Source organism: Lineus longissimus, chromosome 3 (genome assembly GCF_910592395.1).
Source record: "Lineus longissimus chromosome 3, tnLinLong1.2, whole genome shotgun sequence".
In the NCBI taxonomy this organism is placed as follows: Eukaryota; Metazoa; Nemertea; class Pilidiophora; order Heteronemertea; family Lineidae; genus Lineus; species Lineus longissimus.
The window spans coordinates 4,285,340-4,300,962 of NC_088310.1; the positions used below are offsets into that span (position 1 = coordinate 4,285,340).

At 38.7% G+C, this 15,623-nt stretch overlaps 2 protein-coding genes across 2 annotated transcripts; one reads left to right on the forward strand and one right to left on the reverse strand.

Annotated features, from left to right (window-relative positions):
- LOC135485439 (probable 3-hydroxybutyryl-CoA dehydrogenase) lies at nt 1-10,387 on the reverse strand. Its single transcript, XM_064767449.1, has 8 exons — nt 10,241-10,387; nt 9,620-9,756; nt 8,894-8,999; nt 8,373-8,467; nt 7,825-7,921; nt 7,490-7,588; nt 6,950-7,063; nt 1-3,287 (listed from the first exon to the last, which is right to left on the reverse strand). Exons 1-8 carry the CDS (start codon nt 10,290-10,292, stop codon nt 3,100-3,102), a joined length of 888 nt encoding a protein of 295 aa, XP_064623519.1. The 5' UTR covers nt 10,293-10,387; the 3' UTR covers nt 1-3,099.
- Nucleotides 10,388-10,604: 217 nt separating this feature from the next.
- LOC135484996 (calmodulin-lysine N-methyltransferase-like) lies at nt 10,605-14,704 on the forward strand. The gene is made up of 11 exons (XM_064766722.1): nt 10,605-10,696; nt 11,170-11,366; nt 11,613-11,674; nt 11,847-11,907; nt 12,118-12,172; nt 12,301-12,364; nt 12,733-12,793; nt 13,000-13,068; nt 13,304-13,367; nt 13,654-13,782; nt 14,152-14,704. The coding sequence occupies exons 1-11, from the start codon at nt 10,610-10,612 to the stop codon at nt 14,224-14,226; spliced, it is 924 nt and encodes a 307-aa protein (XP_064622792.1). The 5' UTR covers nt 10,605-10,609; the 3' UTR covers nt 14,227-14,704.
- Nucleotides 14,705-15,623: the final 919 nt, after the last annotated feature.

A 15,623-nucleotide genomic window follows, 5' to 3' on the forward strand; every position in this document is an offset into this window, starting at 1 on the left:
TACAGTTTATTGATATCACATTGGTGGATGTTTACAAAACAAATACACACAAATAAAATATTTTTTGCTACATTACATACATAACTTTGATACATACATTTATTTTCAAAGATTTAACACTTACTATACATAGACTCACATGTAGAGTGCTAAAAGCATGTATGGACGAAATGTATGTTCTCTGCCCTTTGTCCAGATAACCCTTTTGATAATTAGTCCATTCCTGTTCTATCTGTTTTTGGATCTGCATTGATGAATTTTGGGGCAATATTGCTTATAGTGACTTTTTTTCTGAGCGATTAGCTATAATGTGACTTGAAATATTTCAGGATTCCATAATGAACATTTTATCAATCAAATCATATTTCTGGGTCATTTTATATTTGGTTATGTTGTTTATCCATCGCTTGATGACATTAATGTCTCAATGAGTCTTTTTTGGATTAATGACAGTTATCTAAATAACGTAGAATAAAAATTTGCTGGGCAATTTTACAGAAATGTTGTATTGGTGCCACCAGGACTATAATTTTAGCACTGGGTATAGGAACATGTTTGGATTGGTTGGGTGAAGATCAGATCGGAAAAAACTTTATATCCAGGGACACTAATGTTGGATTGAATCAAAATCCATCGGTCCTTGACAGAGTGCAGTATATCTTCATGTCGTGGTCACCACTTTAATGCTATTAATTGCATGCATAGATCCTTGGTTGTAATGTTAGACAAATCCTTTACTATACATACAGAATTGAATACAACCATAAGCATTAATGCTAAAGTAAGTCATTTTGATGTTATTTGGCACCATTTCCTTTTTGTGCCAACACCCAGGGGGCAGGCACATAATAGGTTATAACGAACGCACAATTAGAAAGGTATGGCCTTATTTGGCTCATCCTTAAATCGTTTAGTGAACCTATTGGTGTGGGTGTGTACAAGAGGAATAGGGGTTGAATTCTTCAAAAGTCGATGGAAATTCCTTCTGATGTATATAAATGCACTTCTAATGCACTCAGCTGAAACTTAAAGCACCTGTGTGATGCATGCTTGGTGAATCTATTGTTCATTCATCATACTTTTTGTATCACTCCACTTTCAATATCTCATTTTCAAGTGAGTGCTCACATCATGCAGACATTCTGGGCATGTTGTGGTCTTGAATTCCTAAACACCTTGGTTGCAGAAAAGTGTTGTTTACTATTTACTAAGCACTTTGGCTGATTTTGCATGGCAACGGTTATAGTTTGAGCATACATGTACATAACTGCCTTGGCTGTATGGAAGAAGTCAAAATCTCTTTTTATATATTTTGAGGTGTTTTAGATTAGAAATTGATACCTCACTATCTGTACTGAATGTCTCACCAAACATGTTTACCTGCGTCATAAACATGCATGCTCCTCCCTTGGTTGGCATATTGTGGCACCTAGTTATCTTAGAATTCTTTGTTTGAACTTGAAATGTAGAAAAGTGAGGGTGGAGTTCCCACTTTAACTCTGAGTCTTGGATCTGCCCCTAATATCTGTAACGTGATTAGTGATGGCCAGCAGTGCATACAGGAACTCCTCAAAGAATTCTGTTGGAATTGGAACAATGTTACATCATTCCCTTCAGGAATGTCAATTGGTCTTTGTAGGAAGAACACACAGTGCATCAGTGATGTAATTTACTTTACATATATGCATGAGTGAGTGAGAATTAGCCCCCAAAACCTTCATATTTGGCAGAGTGTCCAAGGCCCATGCCTTGTGTGTTAAGTATTCTTGAAATCTGGAAAACTTCCAGGTTTCCAGTTCAGGATCTGCGGTGAAATACTGCAAAGCATCAAATGTTTATAAACGTTCTCACTTCTTCTAGTTGTATAATTACTGGGTTTTGTGATCTTAGATGATATACATGGCTATCTGCACTAAACAGTTCCAAAGGAGCTCCCTTTAAGTTGTGTTTTAGAGATTAACTATTTGATTGTTCAGAAAGGACATCTGAGACCCGAACTTAAGCTTGATTACCAATGTCTAAATGTAATAGCTTACAGGAACAGTAACTTTATCAAATACATGTAGATAATATTATCAAAGATTTATAAGGACAGATTAACACAATGGGTGATATGAATAAAGACTAGTAAATGATTTTACTTCAGTTTTGTACAGAAAGGCCTAGTGTAAATGTACATGGGGTTTTCAGTAAAAGCAATTGCTAGTCTTTATTCATATCACCCAATCTTAAAGAGAGACAAAAAGTCTCATTTCTATTCAAAGTAAAATGTACATCACATACTATAAAATAAAGCATAAAAGGATAACTAGAATTTAAAAGATGCCTTTAGTACAATGACCAGAAATGTGTGGACGGATAAGTGAAACAATATAACACGAAGACCACTTCAACATCTTGCTGTGTGTTTAGTGGCATTACAATCTTCTCCAGTGAAAACACTGCAAGGATTTGCAAACATTTTTATCACTTTTCGACAATAACAATCGTCCACTATACCCTGCCACGATGCAGACCTGCACAATACTTACCTCAAGTGCATCTTGACCAGATTTACTTGAATTTCCTACATGAAAAGTGGTGCAAAGAAAATGTTTTGAAAACAAACTGGGTCAAGGGGCTGAGAACTATGTCCCCTGCTCAAGTAAAGTGGAACCTCTCTTAGTGGACACCTCTCTTAGCAGGACACCCTCTCTATTAAGGACACTGTTTTTGTCGGGAGATGAGCATTTTCATTGAATTTCACCTCTGTAATCAGGACTGCTCTCCATTATGGACAGCACTTGTCAGTCCCTAGAGTGTCCATGATAGAGAGGCTCTTCTCTACATGTCATTTCAAACTTAATTAAAAATATACTTGGTACATTATTCAGCCTATCCTCACCGTCTTATGAACCCTGAAGGAAATCACCCTCCTCAAACTTGCAGCAGTGGCAATAGTTCCCAACTGGTTACATTCTGATCTGATCAAGTGTGATTGTAGTTTATAGTTCTTCGCTCATTATCTTTGGATAAGCCACAGTCCTGCTGAAGTCAATTTTGAATGAAAAACCAACATATTTCACACCCTACGTGTCCTATTTTACACAATTTTTAAAGCTAAGAGTGATACACTTTGATTATTTCTGCGATCTCTTTTCGACATATTGGACATCCATCTCTCCGATTCAGCAGCAGCTTGGCACAGTCGTTACACGTGACCATGTGATGGCACGGACACAGTAGCGAGTCACGCTTGTGATCCATACAGATTGCACAATCCCGTTCTGAGTCATTCATCGAGGGAACTGAAACGATACAACGAAAAAGAACATGAGAGATTTTGATACTGTTTTCACAAGTAGGGAGACAGAGATGTGAGTGGGGGAGGGGCTTCTGGAGGTTTTTCAGAAACATGAGGACTTGCGATGCCGAACCTCCCTTTAAACAGGCGACAGGCATGGAAGCCATTGAATGTTTTATAGTGCCAATACTGCAAGAGTTAAATATGGGTATTTTGAACAAAAGCTCTGGAAAGTTTACGATAGTGACAGTGAAATACTAGAGGTGCCGATATTATATCATTCAGTAAAGACTGTATTTGATAGACTTGGGTCAGGCAGGGCATTCATTGATTTCTGACAAAGGTATGCACCTTTTATTTTCTTGCCACGAGCCATAAAGGCCCAGGATCAAGGTTCGCTTACAATGCCAATGCCGTCAAGGCAGATAGGCTCTAAGATTGACAAACCTTTCGACTCAATAACTCCACAGACCTGATAGGCCTTAGAGGAACTTTTAGCGTTATTACAACAGCTTAATATCTTCAGAAAGGTATGGCGGTCTCGTACTACAGAGCGTATCAATATAAGTGATACACATTTCTTGACACAATCAGTATGCACAGAGATCCTTAAAAAATGGTCAGACACTTGTATCACCAGTACACTAAAGGCAAATAACTTGCCCTAGGACTTGCAGGCACTTCGGATACTTGACAAATGCACTGAAACTGAATGGAAATTGTTGTACTTGAGAACTAGTTCTGATTCAAGAGCATTTAAAAGTCTCCTTCAAAGACCACATTCTCTCTTCAAAATCTTTGGTAAACAGAGAGCATGGTAAGTTTTGTTGAAAAAGTAAAAAAGATAGACCAGTGATGAGAAACTGGGTGCCTGATGCTTGCCGTGATCAGTTTAATATGGTACACAGACTATGCATTTACTCCTCTCTGCCAAAGGCTGTCACCGGAGAGACTTCATAGTATAAAAACTTGGTCTGAAAGTGAAATAATTTGTCTGCTCAACAAATTCTAGAACCTGCCCTGATTATTTCACCCAGCTTTCAAGTAGGTTTCAAGTAGGAGGTGGTTTAGAGTATCTTCCCATATGAAGATTAACAGTAACAGGTTGGTCAAGTTTAGGGCTTTCTCATCATATTGAAAAATTCTGTTGACTCCACGTGACAATTGTGTGTGACATAATGTTTAGTAGGAATTTTCTAGAATAGACTTAATGTGCAGCATCATAGTAATGTATTGGGTGTTCCTTCAAAAATGGATCCTCCCCAAGTGGACATATTCTGTTAAGAGGACACACACACTCTATTGATTCTCCTATACTTAATCAAGTTATAACAAATAGAAACAAAGGTTTATGGCATTTCACTAAGCCTCTTAGGATGTTTTATAGAGGTGATAGGTCAATAATAAATACTTAAATACCGAGAAGCAAACAGCATATTAGGCCTACAACACAGTCAATTAGTAACATGTGCAGGGAAGTCATCAATAGGACAGCCCACGCCCTGGGCCTCGTTGACACATAGCATGTACATGTATCATGTAAACGGTTTTTAACCCTCTTAGCCAAAGTTAAGGCAAGCTAGTGACAAGCTGAAGCCTATAACAAACGAAACAATTTTATTTTCATAACCGAAATTTCGTTTTCATACCCATCTGGCTTCATCATTCCAAGTTTGTTGAAACTGTCCTATCCATTTTTAGTCTAAGGGGGGGGGGGGGTTATAGAGAAGCTAGAAATATTCATTTTCTAGGCTCAAAGTTTATTTTGATAAGGTCCCTAACACAGTCAGTGCCACCTCAATAGCAAGTGATCGTTCGACCTGAAAAGTACAATCTCAGCAAGTCAAAGTTTAACTCATATCAGAAAACACCACTGAGGTTTTAACCAGAATTATGCAAATTTCAAGGTTAATTGTGACATAGTCTTGCTACCTGACTATTATCACTATAATATCAGGCCATATATAGGAAAGATGTTTTTTTATCTCAATAATTCTAGGCCCCTCATTATTTTGTATTGCCAAAGATTAAATATCTATAGGTATTGGATTTTGCATTGCACTCATTTTTCCTAAAGAATGGTGGGGCCATATGTCTAAAAAGACCTTGGAACTGAATGGTGTGTATGCCTCATGCCCATCCATGCGATCCAGAATTTAGTCGAGCCAATTCAGAACAATCTACACTTTGTTAGCCAAGTTTTGATCAAGTAACCAAATTTTTGGACATGAGGACTGAACTGTTTTGGAGGCCCTTTTTTACAACAAGTAGCCAGGACATAAAATGTGGTGCTGTCTCACTCATGATATTTGATAACATTGAGTCAAACACTGGCTATAATAGATATACATATTTTCAGTCAATGTATGACCAAATAGTAGCCAGTCAAGTTCAAGGACAATATTCTATCTATCTGAATCAATCGCTGCACATGTATTCTGAAATTGAAGTCAAAGTAAAATAAAACACACAGTTGCAGTCTTTGACCACAGTGACATGAACGGCTTGATCAGTCTGCCACCTAATGGTTTAGTGACATTCCACAGATAGGATAATGGCCCAATGGACAATCACTGTCATGACTCCCCGCACCGCTCCAACTACTATGCCACTATCCCATGAACATCAAAAAGTCACTTTGACCCCAGGAGGTAACTAAGAAACAAATCTCCCAAAACACCGAGGAGAAACCCATTTGCTCAATTGGTTCCAGACCACAAAGTTGGTAAATTATAGTGTTGGATTGTCATGTGTTGAGGCTTGTGTAGGCTTTGTACATGTCATATAATTATGGGCACACCCTTTTCCTGGGGTATAAAAACCTTCAATGGGGGTTCTTGTAAGTTACAATATCCTCTTAAGTTCCTTTCCCCGGACACAGAGAATCCCCAGATCATGGCCATGCCAGGCATCGTCTTTGACCAGAATGGAAACAAGACAATATTTGCTATCATCATACACATAGCACAAGAATTGTAATAAGAATAAGATCTTATTGTAAAGCATATTCTTCTGCAATTTCTGACATTATTAGATTTCATTAGTACGAAAAAAGTTATATTGTGTTTTATTATGCTGAATAATGTTCCAGCTGAGGCATGTACAACTCAACAGGGAATTCATTCACTTCGTCTTCAACTAGGCCAGTTTTCACTGCCAGTTTATTTCATTTCATAAGGAATTTTTATGTCTTCTTTTTACAGTAGTCAGTACACCCACGGCTTGGAATCCCGCTAGGCCTACACATGCACAGGGCCTACACTCCAAGAACTATTACTAATACTCAACCATGCAGAGGTGGTTACCCAATTTGACCAGGAATTACAAGCTTCACATACTTCTGAACATTAAGGGGTATAAAATTCAGAGGGGGCCACAAATTCTTTCGGGCACAGTAATTAGCTTTGGCCCCTAAGCCATTGAGATTGCCCTCCAGACCATAAACAGGGATTTAAAGCAAGAATGTTGTCCTTTGATATCAAGTGTCTCCACCTGGTGTAAATGGAACACAACTTATAGTACAAGCACGAATGTTGATTGTTGCTAGAGTGACAATCGGACCTGAAAGGTTTAAAAAGTACACAACTATTCTTCTTGGGGAACTGATTCTCCAGGGTGAATGTGTAAATAAAACAAGTAAATCGAATAAAAGTGTATGAGTCTTACCATAGTCTTCATCATCTTGGACGGGCTGAACATTGCCTTTGTGATGGAGAGCAGGAATCATTCCTTGTAACATCAGCCCAAGGCCTGAAGTGTTTTTGATTTGGTCAAACCTTGCTGAAGTAATGAAAAGGAACTTTCAAATTGGTTTTATCTATTCACAAGCTGGAAAATCTTCCTGCTGATTATTTTGTCCATGGCACTTTTGACTAAGTACGCTGATGTTCAGGTGACTTCACATTTCGGTGGATCATGATTGTGACTTCTTCTCACATTCCCATCAGAGTTACAGACACCATCTCTGTTTATGGCTACTCTGCATTTAACAAATCTTGGGTGGCTTGCCTCTTTTTCTGCTTTCAGCAATCTAGATGTCCAGGAAATGCATATTTTGAATTTTGATTCTTCTATGGGAGGGCCCCCGAGCCTCAATTGTCTCAAAGATCACACTTAGTTTCCTTGCCCACTCAGTGGGGTAGCAGCCCAGCCCCAGGTGAAGACAGATTCAGAACATGAGCAAAATGTCACAAAAATTTTCATTACCTTTCTTTCTTTCTTCTCTTTGCTCTTCTGTAAGAATGAGAGGTTCATCGCCAGATCTAAAAAACAGTGTTTTACCCATCTGCTCAAGGAGTACACGCACTGAAAATACAAAGTGCAACACTGTTAATAGATTGTTTTCAGGGACGTGAGTGGAACAATGTCAGGTCAGGTACAGTACTTTCTGCCAGGTGGGTGAGCATTTCCATGACGTCAGACAAGAGAGGACCCACGTCAAAAATAGCCACCATGTCAGAAGGCAATCAATGGACATTGATGAAGAGCCAAAACAGGTCCCTCTGACCCATAGGCTACAAACATACATAGGGAACACCTACCTTTTTCTATTGCAACAGCAGAGGTATATTTATTTGGTGTGATTTCAACTTCAGGAATATAGTAGACAGGGTAAAGAAAGCGAAGACCCATAGTTCTCTGAAAAGAAAAGATCAGTCAAAATTATGGAATTGATGCAGACAGATCCCCTGCAATCTTGTGACAGGTCACTTTACATACATGTAGATTGCCTCGACCTCTGAATGAGATGTCAAACCAAGATTCCTTGTAACTTATGCCTACGCTAGGGCAAGCAAAGACCTCATCCATTTGGACAGAAAGTTGTTGCAGACTTCTCCTTCCTGGCCATAGACAACCTTTACTAGACATCATTTTTATATTAAGAGGACACCCATTCTGGTCCTAAATTGGTCATTTCCATTCAAACTGTTCTATGAAGGACAGCTAGTCAGTCCCCAAGGTCAGGGTGTCTTTAACAGAAAGGTTCTTCTGTATTTGTCTTCTCTACAATAAGCCATAGCTATTTCTAGTGTTAGTCTGCAGGTGAATAAAGAATGTTTCAGGAGAACTGTCAGCAAAGATAACTTACACTGGGTTTTCTAGACTTTTCAGCAATAGCTGAAACATCTAACCTGAGTGAGTTGGTTGTGATGATAGCTTCTGGTGGGCAGCACTGGGCAACCTCTGCAAAAAAACCACATCGAAATAAGAAATTGCATAAAACTATCGTGAAATTTGTGAAGCTCCTGAATAGATATGTTGAGATTCGACCCATTTTACACAGAAGAAGTAAATTTAAACATCATACATTTGATCTCTCCAGTGCATTTAGAAACATACAAATGTGTAAGTCAAGATGAACACATGAAGATAAACAATAATATCTCACTCGACAGAGGTCGACTGTTCTTCAGACAGAATCTTAAGAGGGACATTTTGACTCCCGCAACCTGAGAACGCTTTGACTGGCAACTATAGAGGCCAACATACATGACACCAGAAACCCGTACAGAGAAGGTCCTTGACAACCTACAAGTGGAATGAAGAAAGCATGGGGTCTACAAGGATTGATCAAAACAATTGCCAAGGAGAAAGGTGAGTGTCTCTTACTTTCAAATAATGCTTTCTTGACTTCCATATCATCTATCACAGCCTCAAGTATAAACTCAGCATCATTGACAGTCTCCTCAAGTCGACTCATACATAGTATCTGACCCTGAAATTGGGATAGAAATAAGCAGTCATAGAATTGAACTTGAAAGACCAGAAATTACAACCCATTGTTGGTCTTGGAAGGAATATCTGCATTCCCATTTTTGTTTGAAAGAATAAGCCATAATACTTGAGTCACAAGATGAAAGACATAAAAGAATGTTAAAGGGGAACAATAGGCAGTAGCAAGGGGCTCATTCATATCATCTTCAAGCACTTATAGGCACAGTTAGGGGTCTGTGTTGTATCTGATTAACAGCATTCCTTCTACCAGCCTGAATAGTTTTGATGAACTGTCACTGTAACATTGGGATATTGGTGACTTCGTGCAACTTATTCTGACCTACGCTGGCTGCCGCCTTTAAACTCATCATCTTTACTTGTTAACTTCACAATACAGCTGAACCGTTCTAAGTGCTGTCCTTTTTAAAGGAGAGGTGTTCGATAACAGAGGTGGAATTGAATGGAGACAACCAGTTTGGGATCAATACTAATTTCCTTAATAGAGAGAATGTCCTTATTAGAGAGGAGTCTGCTAGTGCTACAGGATGTTCCACTGTACTAGGCATTTCACAAATTTCGTTTTAGTTCTGTGGCCAAGCAACTCAAGAACGAAGTACTTACCACAAAGTTTTTATGTGTCATGAGACCGCCCTCCCTCAGTGCTTTTTTGTCTTCTTCAATTCTCTCATATGTACTGTTGAGACTATTGATGTTGTGATCATATATTTTGACCCGATGGCCATGATATGCTAGTTCCCCTGAAAAGTATGAATCAAAACATAAAGAAGTTTCATTCTTTGCCATGAATACTAGTGTACCTATAACCTATAGCAAGTTGGATTTTTTATAGCAATTCGAAAAGAACTGTGCATGAGGGAGGGGGGGGGGGCGTAATCCTGTTAGGGCAAATTGTGTTCCATTTCTCTGCATGACTGTGACACCCTGTAGCTGTACTGTCTCAGTGTCTCACTGTCTGTTCAATACTACAGTAGGTTGTTCTTATAGTCATGTTAGCTGCCAGTCCGACTCTCACTCTGTCTCACTCTCTCAGTCTCATGCTCTCAGACGCCTCAGTCATCACCCACATCAGTGACAGTGTCAGTGAACTGAGCATCTAGATCTGAGTGTCAGGGTGAGTACAGTACGTGTGAGTGTGCATACTGCATGGTTATGGTATGATGGTGTCGGACACTTTTCTCTTTTCCAAACCAGACCTTTTAGGGATCATTTCAAAGATCTTACCAGCAATCTTTATGCCCATGAGGCCACAACCAAGAACAGCAATCTTCACCATGATGAATTATTTCGCAACCCAGCAGAAATAAAGCGACGGGGGGTGATTTCAGTGAGTGTCATCACCACAAATTCAAAACATTATCACCATTTTGCTTCCATCACAACTCAGATACAGAGCTAGCCACTAGAATTCAAAGCCGATGCGTTTATACCAGAAAAAGTAAATTACCAATGTTTAACTCACTTTACTACAACGAGAGTGATAACCCGGACCTTTGAACTAATTGCCAATCATATGTTATTTTTTCAATTTGTGACTATTGAAGAATGTTTCGCTGTATCGATGCCTTCTTCTTCAAATCGAAAAAGTTGAAGATGGCGGAAAGTGCGAATTTTCGAGGGGTAAAAAAGCCACAGAATAGGTCAGCTACTGCTCGCCTTCGGTGGAAAATGTTGGGAAAGGTATAATCTTATAATAGCCTATATTTTAGAGATCATCGTGATGTATACTTGATTGAATTTGGTGGTCCAGAAGCTTCGATTATATTGCAATTAACCTGCTAAAAATGTCATTCATAAATGATTTGCGAGGCCACGCCACCTATCAGATAATTTTGGAACTAATATTACAAGAGGTCCATTGATCTGGCTCTCAGCTGATAGTCACTACTGCAGAACACCAGAGGCAAAGTTCGTTTGGCTTTATGAGATGACGTGGGTCCAGGGTTTTCCAATTAGTGAGAAATATGTGAAAATGTTGTGGAAGTATAGTAGAATACACATGGTTTCATCTTAACCCCCCCCCCCCCATAGGTCTTTATTTTTTCTTTAAAAAACTACCGGTAACCACCGCTTACGCTACATTGGATTTGCAATTTGCTTAGAAAGGCATAAAAAAAGTAAGATTCAGTTCTCTAAACTGGTTTTTTCCACAGGCACTTGCAGAACAAAAGATTGATGACAGGAGGACGGCAGTTTCAGTCAGAAGATTTCTAAGCTTCGACCTCCTGTCAACCAAGGTCATCCCGAATACAGATGCAGCAAATGAAACAAGTCATCCTGAGCAAGATGAAGAATATCTTTGGTTTCATTTTACGTGCAAGCAATGTCAGCAGTTTGAAGCTGATATATGGTAAGTCTCTTCACCCAGATAGTTATGGTTTGTGTGGCGACTGAGTTATTAACTAAGATAAGACGAGGTCACTATTTTACTAGTATCTGATCATCTACCACTGAATGTTTCATGACTTGAGTCCAGTGTGGGTATGCAAGGAATTTAATACTGACCTACAAAATATCATCATTCTTTATATGAGCCAGCGTTAGCTACTCTTATTGTATGTATGATAGCATTGTAAATCATGTATTCTCTTTTCAGTCAGTTGACTGGGACCCTCAAACTTGGAGATTTCCTTGGCTTCAACAATACTGGAAATGTCTGTAAGTTGTTTTTCCTGTGCTCTAATTCAAATAAGAGGGGTTCAAAACCATGTTAGCACTGACAAGGACTTGTCCTTTCATGTTGGCAGTATACTAAAGGCAGCCTACACTGTGTAGAGATCAGTTCTCTTTGTACAAGACACCCTAAAAAATTTCAACATGTATGTTTCAGGTATCTGGCCATCAGAAGAAGTGCTGACATATTATTGTTTAGGGGATCCAGCCAAATTTAAGTAAGTATAGTGAAACATTGATTCATCTTTTGCCATTTTTCATGTGCATCTATTGCTGAAGAAGGGTTGGGGAGTCAACAGTAGGTTATTCACTCATGCCTTTATAGAAGTTTCACTTGTAAAATACTGGAAACAATTTGTACATTCCAAGGACGAAACCTCAGGATGTTCCAAAAATTCTTAATTTCATTTGTTGCATTTGTCTTGCAGGAAGAAAAATGTATGTGAATTAGGGGGTGGCATGACATGCTTAGCAGGAGTTGCAGTAAGTTTTTCTTTTCACTGTCCTTTCAGCCTGTCATTCAAATTAATGCATTATTTTATGAGGATCGGCAAAAGTTGTATTGAAAGTGCAGAGTCTAACTTGACAATTATTTGTCTTTGTATTTGTAGGTTGCAGTTGGTACCGAGGCAAATGAAGTCATTCTAACAGATGGCAATGAGAAGTCTATACGCAGTAAGTTACCATACAGAAGAGAAGAGTATAAGAGGACTAACTTACCTAGTTTGTTGAGACATCTTCATCCTGGACAGGACATAAGTTTACAGTCGTTTTATGCCTCTATTCCAGCCTTTAGCCACTTTCGCTGAATGTCTCTGTCTAGTACTGGCTAAAGAATGAGTAAGAAGACATCAAGTAGCTTATCCATCTGAAATAATCAGCTTCACACAGAACTTGAAGATTATCTGTTCAATTCTAATAGGGCGCAAATGGCAAGCTTAGTCTAAAATTACTGGTCATTTTAACTAAAGTGTCAACACCCCCAGTTCACATGAAGACTACTTCAATAGATGTCAATACTCATGTTTCTTATTCTGTTTCAGATATACAACGCATTGTTGATAGAAATCAGTCCAAATTTGACCAGACTGAAGTAAAAACTTGGTGAGCATTATCATCATTCGTTGGAAGTTGCTTTATCTAAGCCGTACGATTGAGCCATTGCTTCATTACTGTAGATGTAATAAGTCTACAAAAATCCTTTCGACACTTCCCCAGACTTTCCAGGTCTTTGAAACCATGTCCTCAGTAATTAAGCACTGAACATCATGACTTTCAAGGCATAATAGACACTTTTCTTATTTTTTCAGTTCTCTTCGCTGGGATGAAAAATACTCCGCGTATGAGGACCACTTTGATATTGTGATATGTGCAGACTGGTGAGTGAACCAAAACCTACAGAGTTATTTGGTGTGTTGTTTGGCCCCTTTTCTGAAATCTTGATATATATATATATAGTGCATATCATTCTGAAATAATCTTGAGCTTGGTGGAAGTGCATGTATAGCCTAGGTGTGATTGTGATTTGGACCTATGTTGATCGAGTTTGACTTGGTAAGATTTGTTTGACATAGCTGTACACATTTTGACTGAGACGTGATTCTCATGTTCCAGTTTATTCTTTGATGACTTCCGGGAGGATTTGGCGAAGACCATTCACAGTATTCTTAAAGCTGAGGTGAGTGAAAATTCATCCATAAATAAGTGCTGCAGAGCAGAATATGTGGAAAACCAATGCATACATCTCTCTTTCTTTTAAGGATGTAAGTTAAGGTCCCAAACCTGTCATTTCCATTCAGATTGACCTCTGTTACTAGGGCACCTCTCTAGTAATGACTCTGATGGTCAGTTTTTAGGATGTCCTTCATAAAGAGATCCTATTGTATCATTCATTGAGAAATCCCTGTCTAGTGCCTCAATGCCTATATAGATGATGATGATTGTACCCACTTCTTCTTTTACAGGGAGAGGCCATAATATTTGCTCCAGCTCGTGGCTCAACATTCCAAAAGTTTGTTGATCTTGCGTCTGGTCTTTTCAAGATTGAGAAAGTGGAACAGTATGATGATGTGATTTGGGAGAAGCATCTACAAGTAAGGAACCCTAGCCCATTTCGTAACCCTTGACTCGCAGAGTGGTACATAAATTGGCATCTATAAAGCACCGCTGATCCGCAGAGTAGGACATGCCCCTCTTTCCTTTTGACTTGATGTAAAATAAGTCGCTGTGCCCCATCATTTGTCCTGCTTTTACACTGTGGTTTGCATGGAGTGTGGATAGAAATCTAAATGTGATAGGTTGGCCATCATTGGACCTGCAAGTTGTGGTAAGAAGATACCTTTGTCCTATTTGAAGGCAATCGAATGTCCCCGAGGGATTTGTTTTCTGTTGACATGACAAATACTCTCTGTTAATTCCTGCTCTGTGAGATAACTACAGGTACATTTTTTCTCTCCTTACAGCTGTTGAAAACTAGTGAGGATGTATATGATCCTGATATTCACTATCCAGTCATGTTGAAGATGAGCAAACCATGAGAAAGTGTGGACCCCTGTTTCCCAATCTCAGGACCGGTTTACTTCTGTGTATCTGTTTTTCATGTTCACTGAAATAAGTCCGAGTAGAGGAACTGATATCTCAATCAAGCTAGCCTGCAAACTGTGAAATTTTCATGAGCATTTACCGGTAATTGTCTTTATCATCGCATGTACAAGGTCTACCAATTCACGGAAATTATGCAGTAAATGTATTCACGTCTGATCTGCTCATCATCTATTCATAATAAGTTTGCTCAAAAACAATCCATGGCTTGCATCACAAATGGACTCGTTATAAATTTTGTTGTTGGAAATGATGTCATTTTGTACCAAAAATCTTCATCTATTGTAAAATATTTGATACTGATTACGTAAACCTATTTAACTCATTTTTTCAAAGCAAAGAAGACTATGTTTCAAGGAAGAAATACATTATTTACATATTTATAGAAATCTGTGTTTATTTATATTATCACATTGCAAAAATAAATACGATAAATTTTACACAAAAAATGTACTGTTATTGTCTGTTGTTTGAGCAGTTGTGATGTGAAGGTTCTGTTTCAAGACAAGGTTGTGACACAGTTTTGGTATATGAAGTAATGTTGAGACACAGCTCCATTCAATAGAAGACCGATATGAAGATTCGCCTCAAGACAAGGTTGTGACACAGTTTTGGTATTGGAACTAATGTTGTGACACAGCTCCATTCAATAGAAGACCAATATGAAGATTCGCCTCAAGACAAGGTTGTGACACAGTTTTGGTATTGGAACTAATGTTGAGACACAGCTCCATTCAATAGAAGACCGATATGAAGATTCGCCTCAAGACAAGGTTGTGACACAGTTTTGGTATTGGAACTAATGTTGAGACACAGCTCCATTCAATAGAAGACCAATATGAAGATTCGCCTCAAGACAAGGTTGTGACACAGTTTTGGTATTGGAACTAATGTTGTGACACAGCTCCATTCAATAGAAGACCAATATGAAGATTCGCCTCAAGACAAGGTTGTGACACAGTTTTGGCATATGAACGAATGTTGAGACACAGCTCCATTCAATAGAAGACCAATATGTTGTTTCCTCCTCAAGACAAGGTTGTGACACAGTTTTGGTATATGAACTAATGTTGTGACACAGCTCCATTCAATAGAAGACCAATATGTTGTTTCCTCCTCAAGACAAGGTTGTGACACAGTTTTGGTATATGAACTAATGTTGTGACACAGCTCCATTCAATAGAAGACCAATATGTTGTTTCCTCCTCAAGACAAGGTTGTGACACAGTTTTGGTATATGAACTAATGTTGAGACACAGCTCCATTCAATAGAAGACCGATATGAAGATTCGCCTCAAGACAAGGTTGTGACACAGTTTTGGTATATGAACTA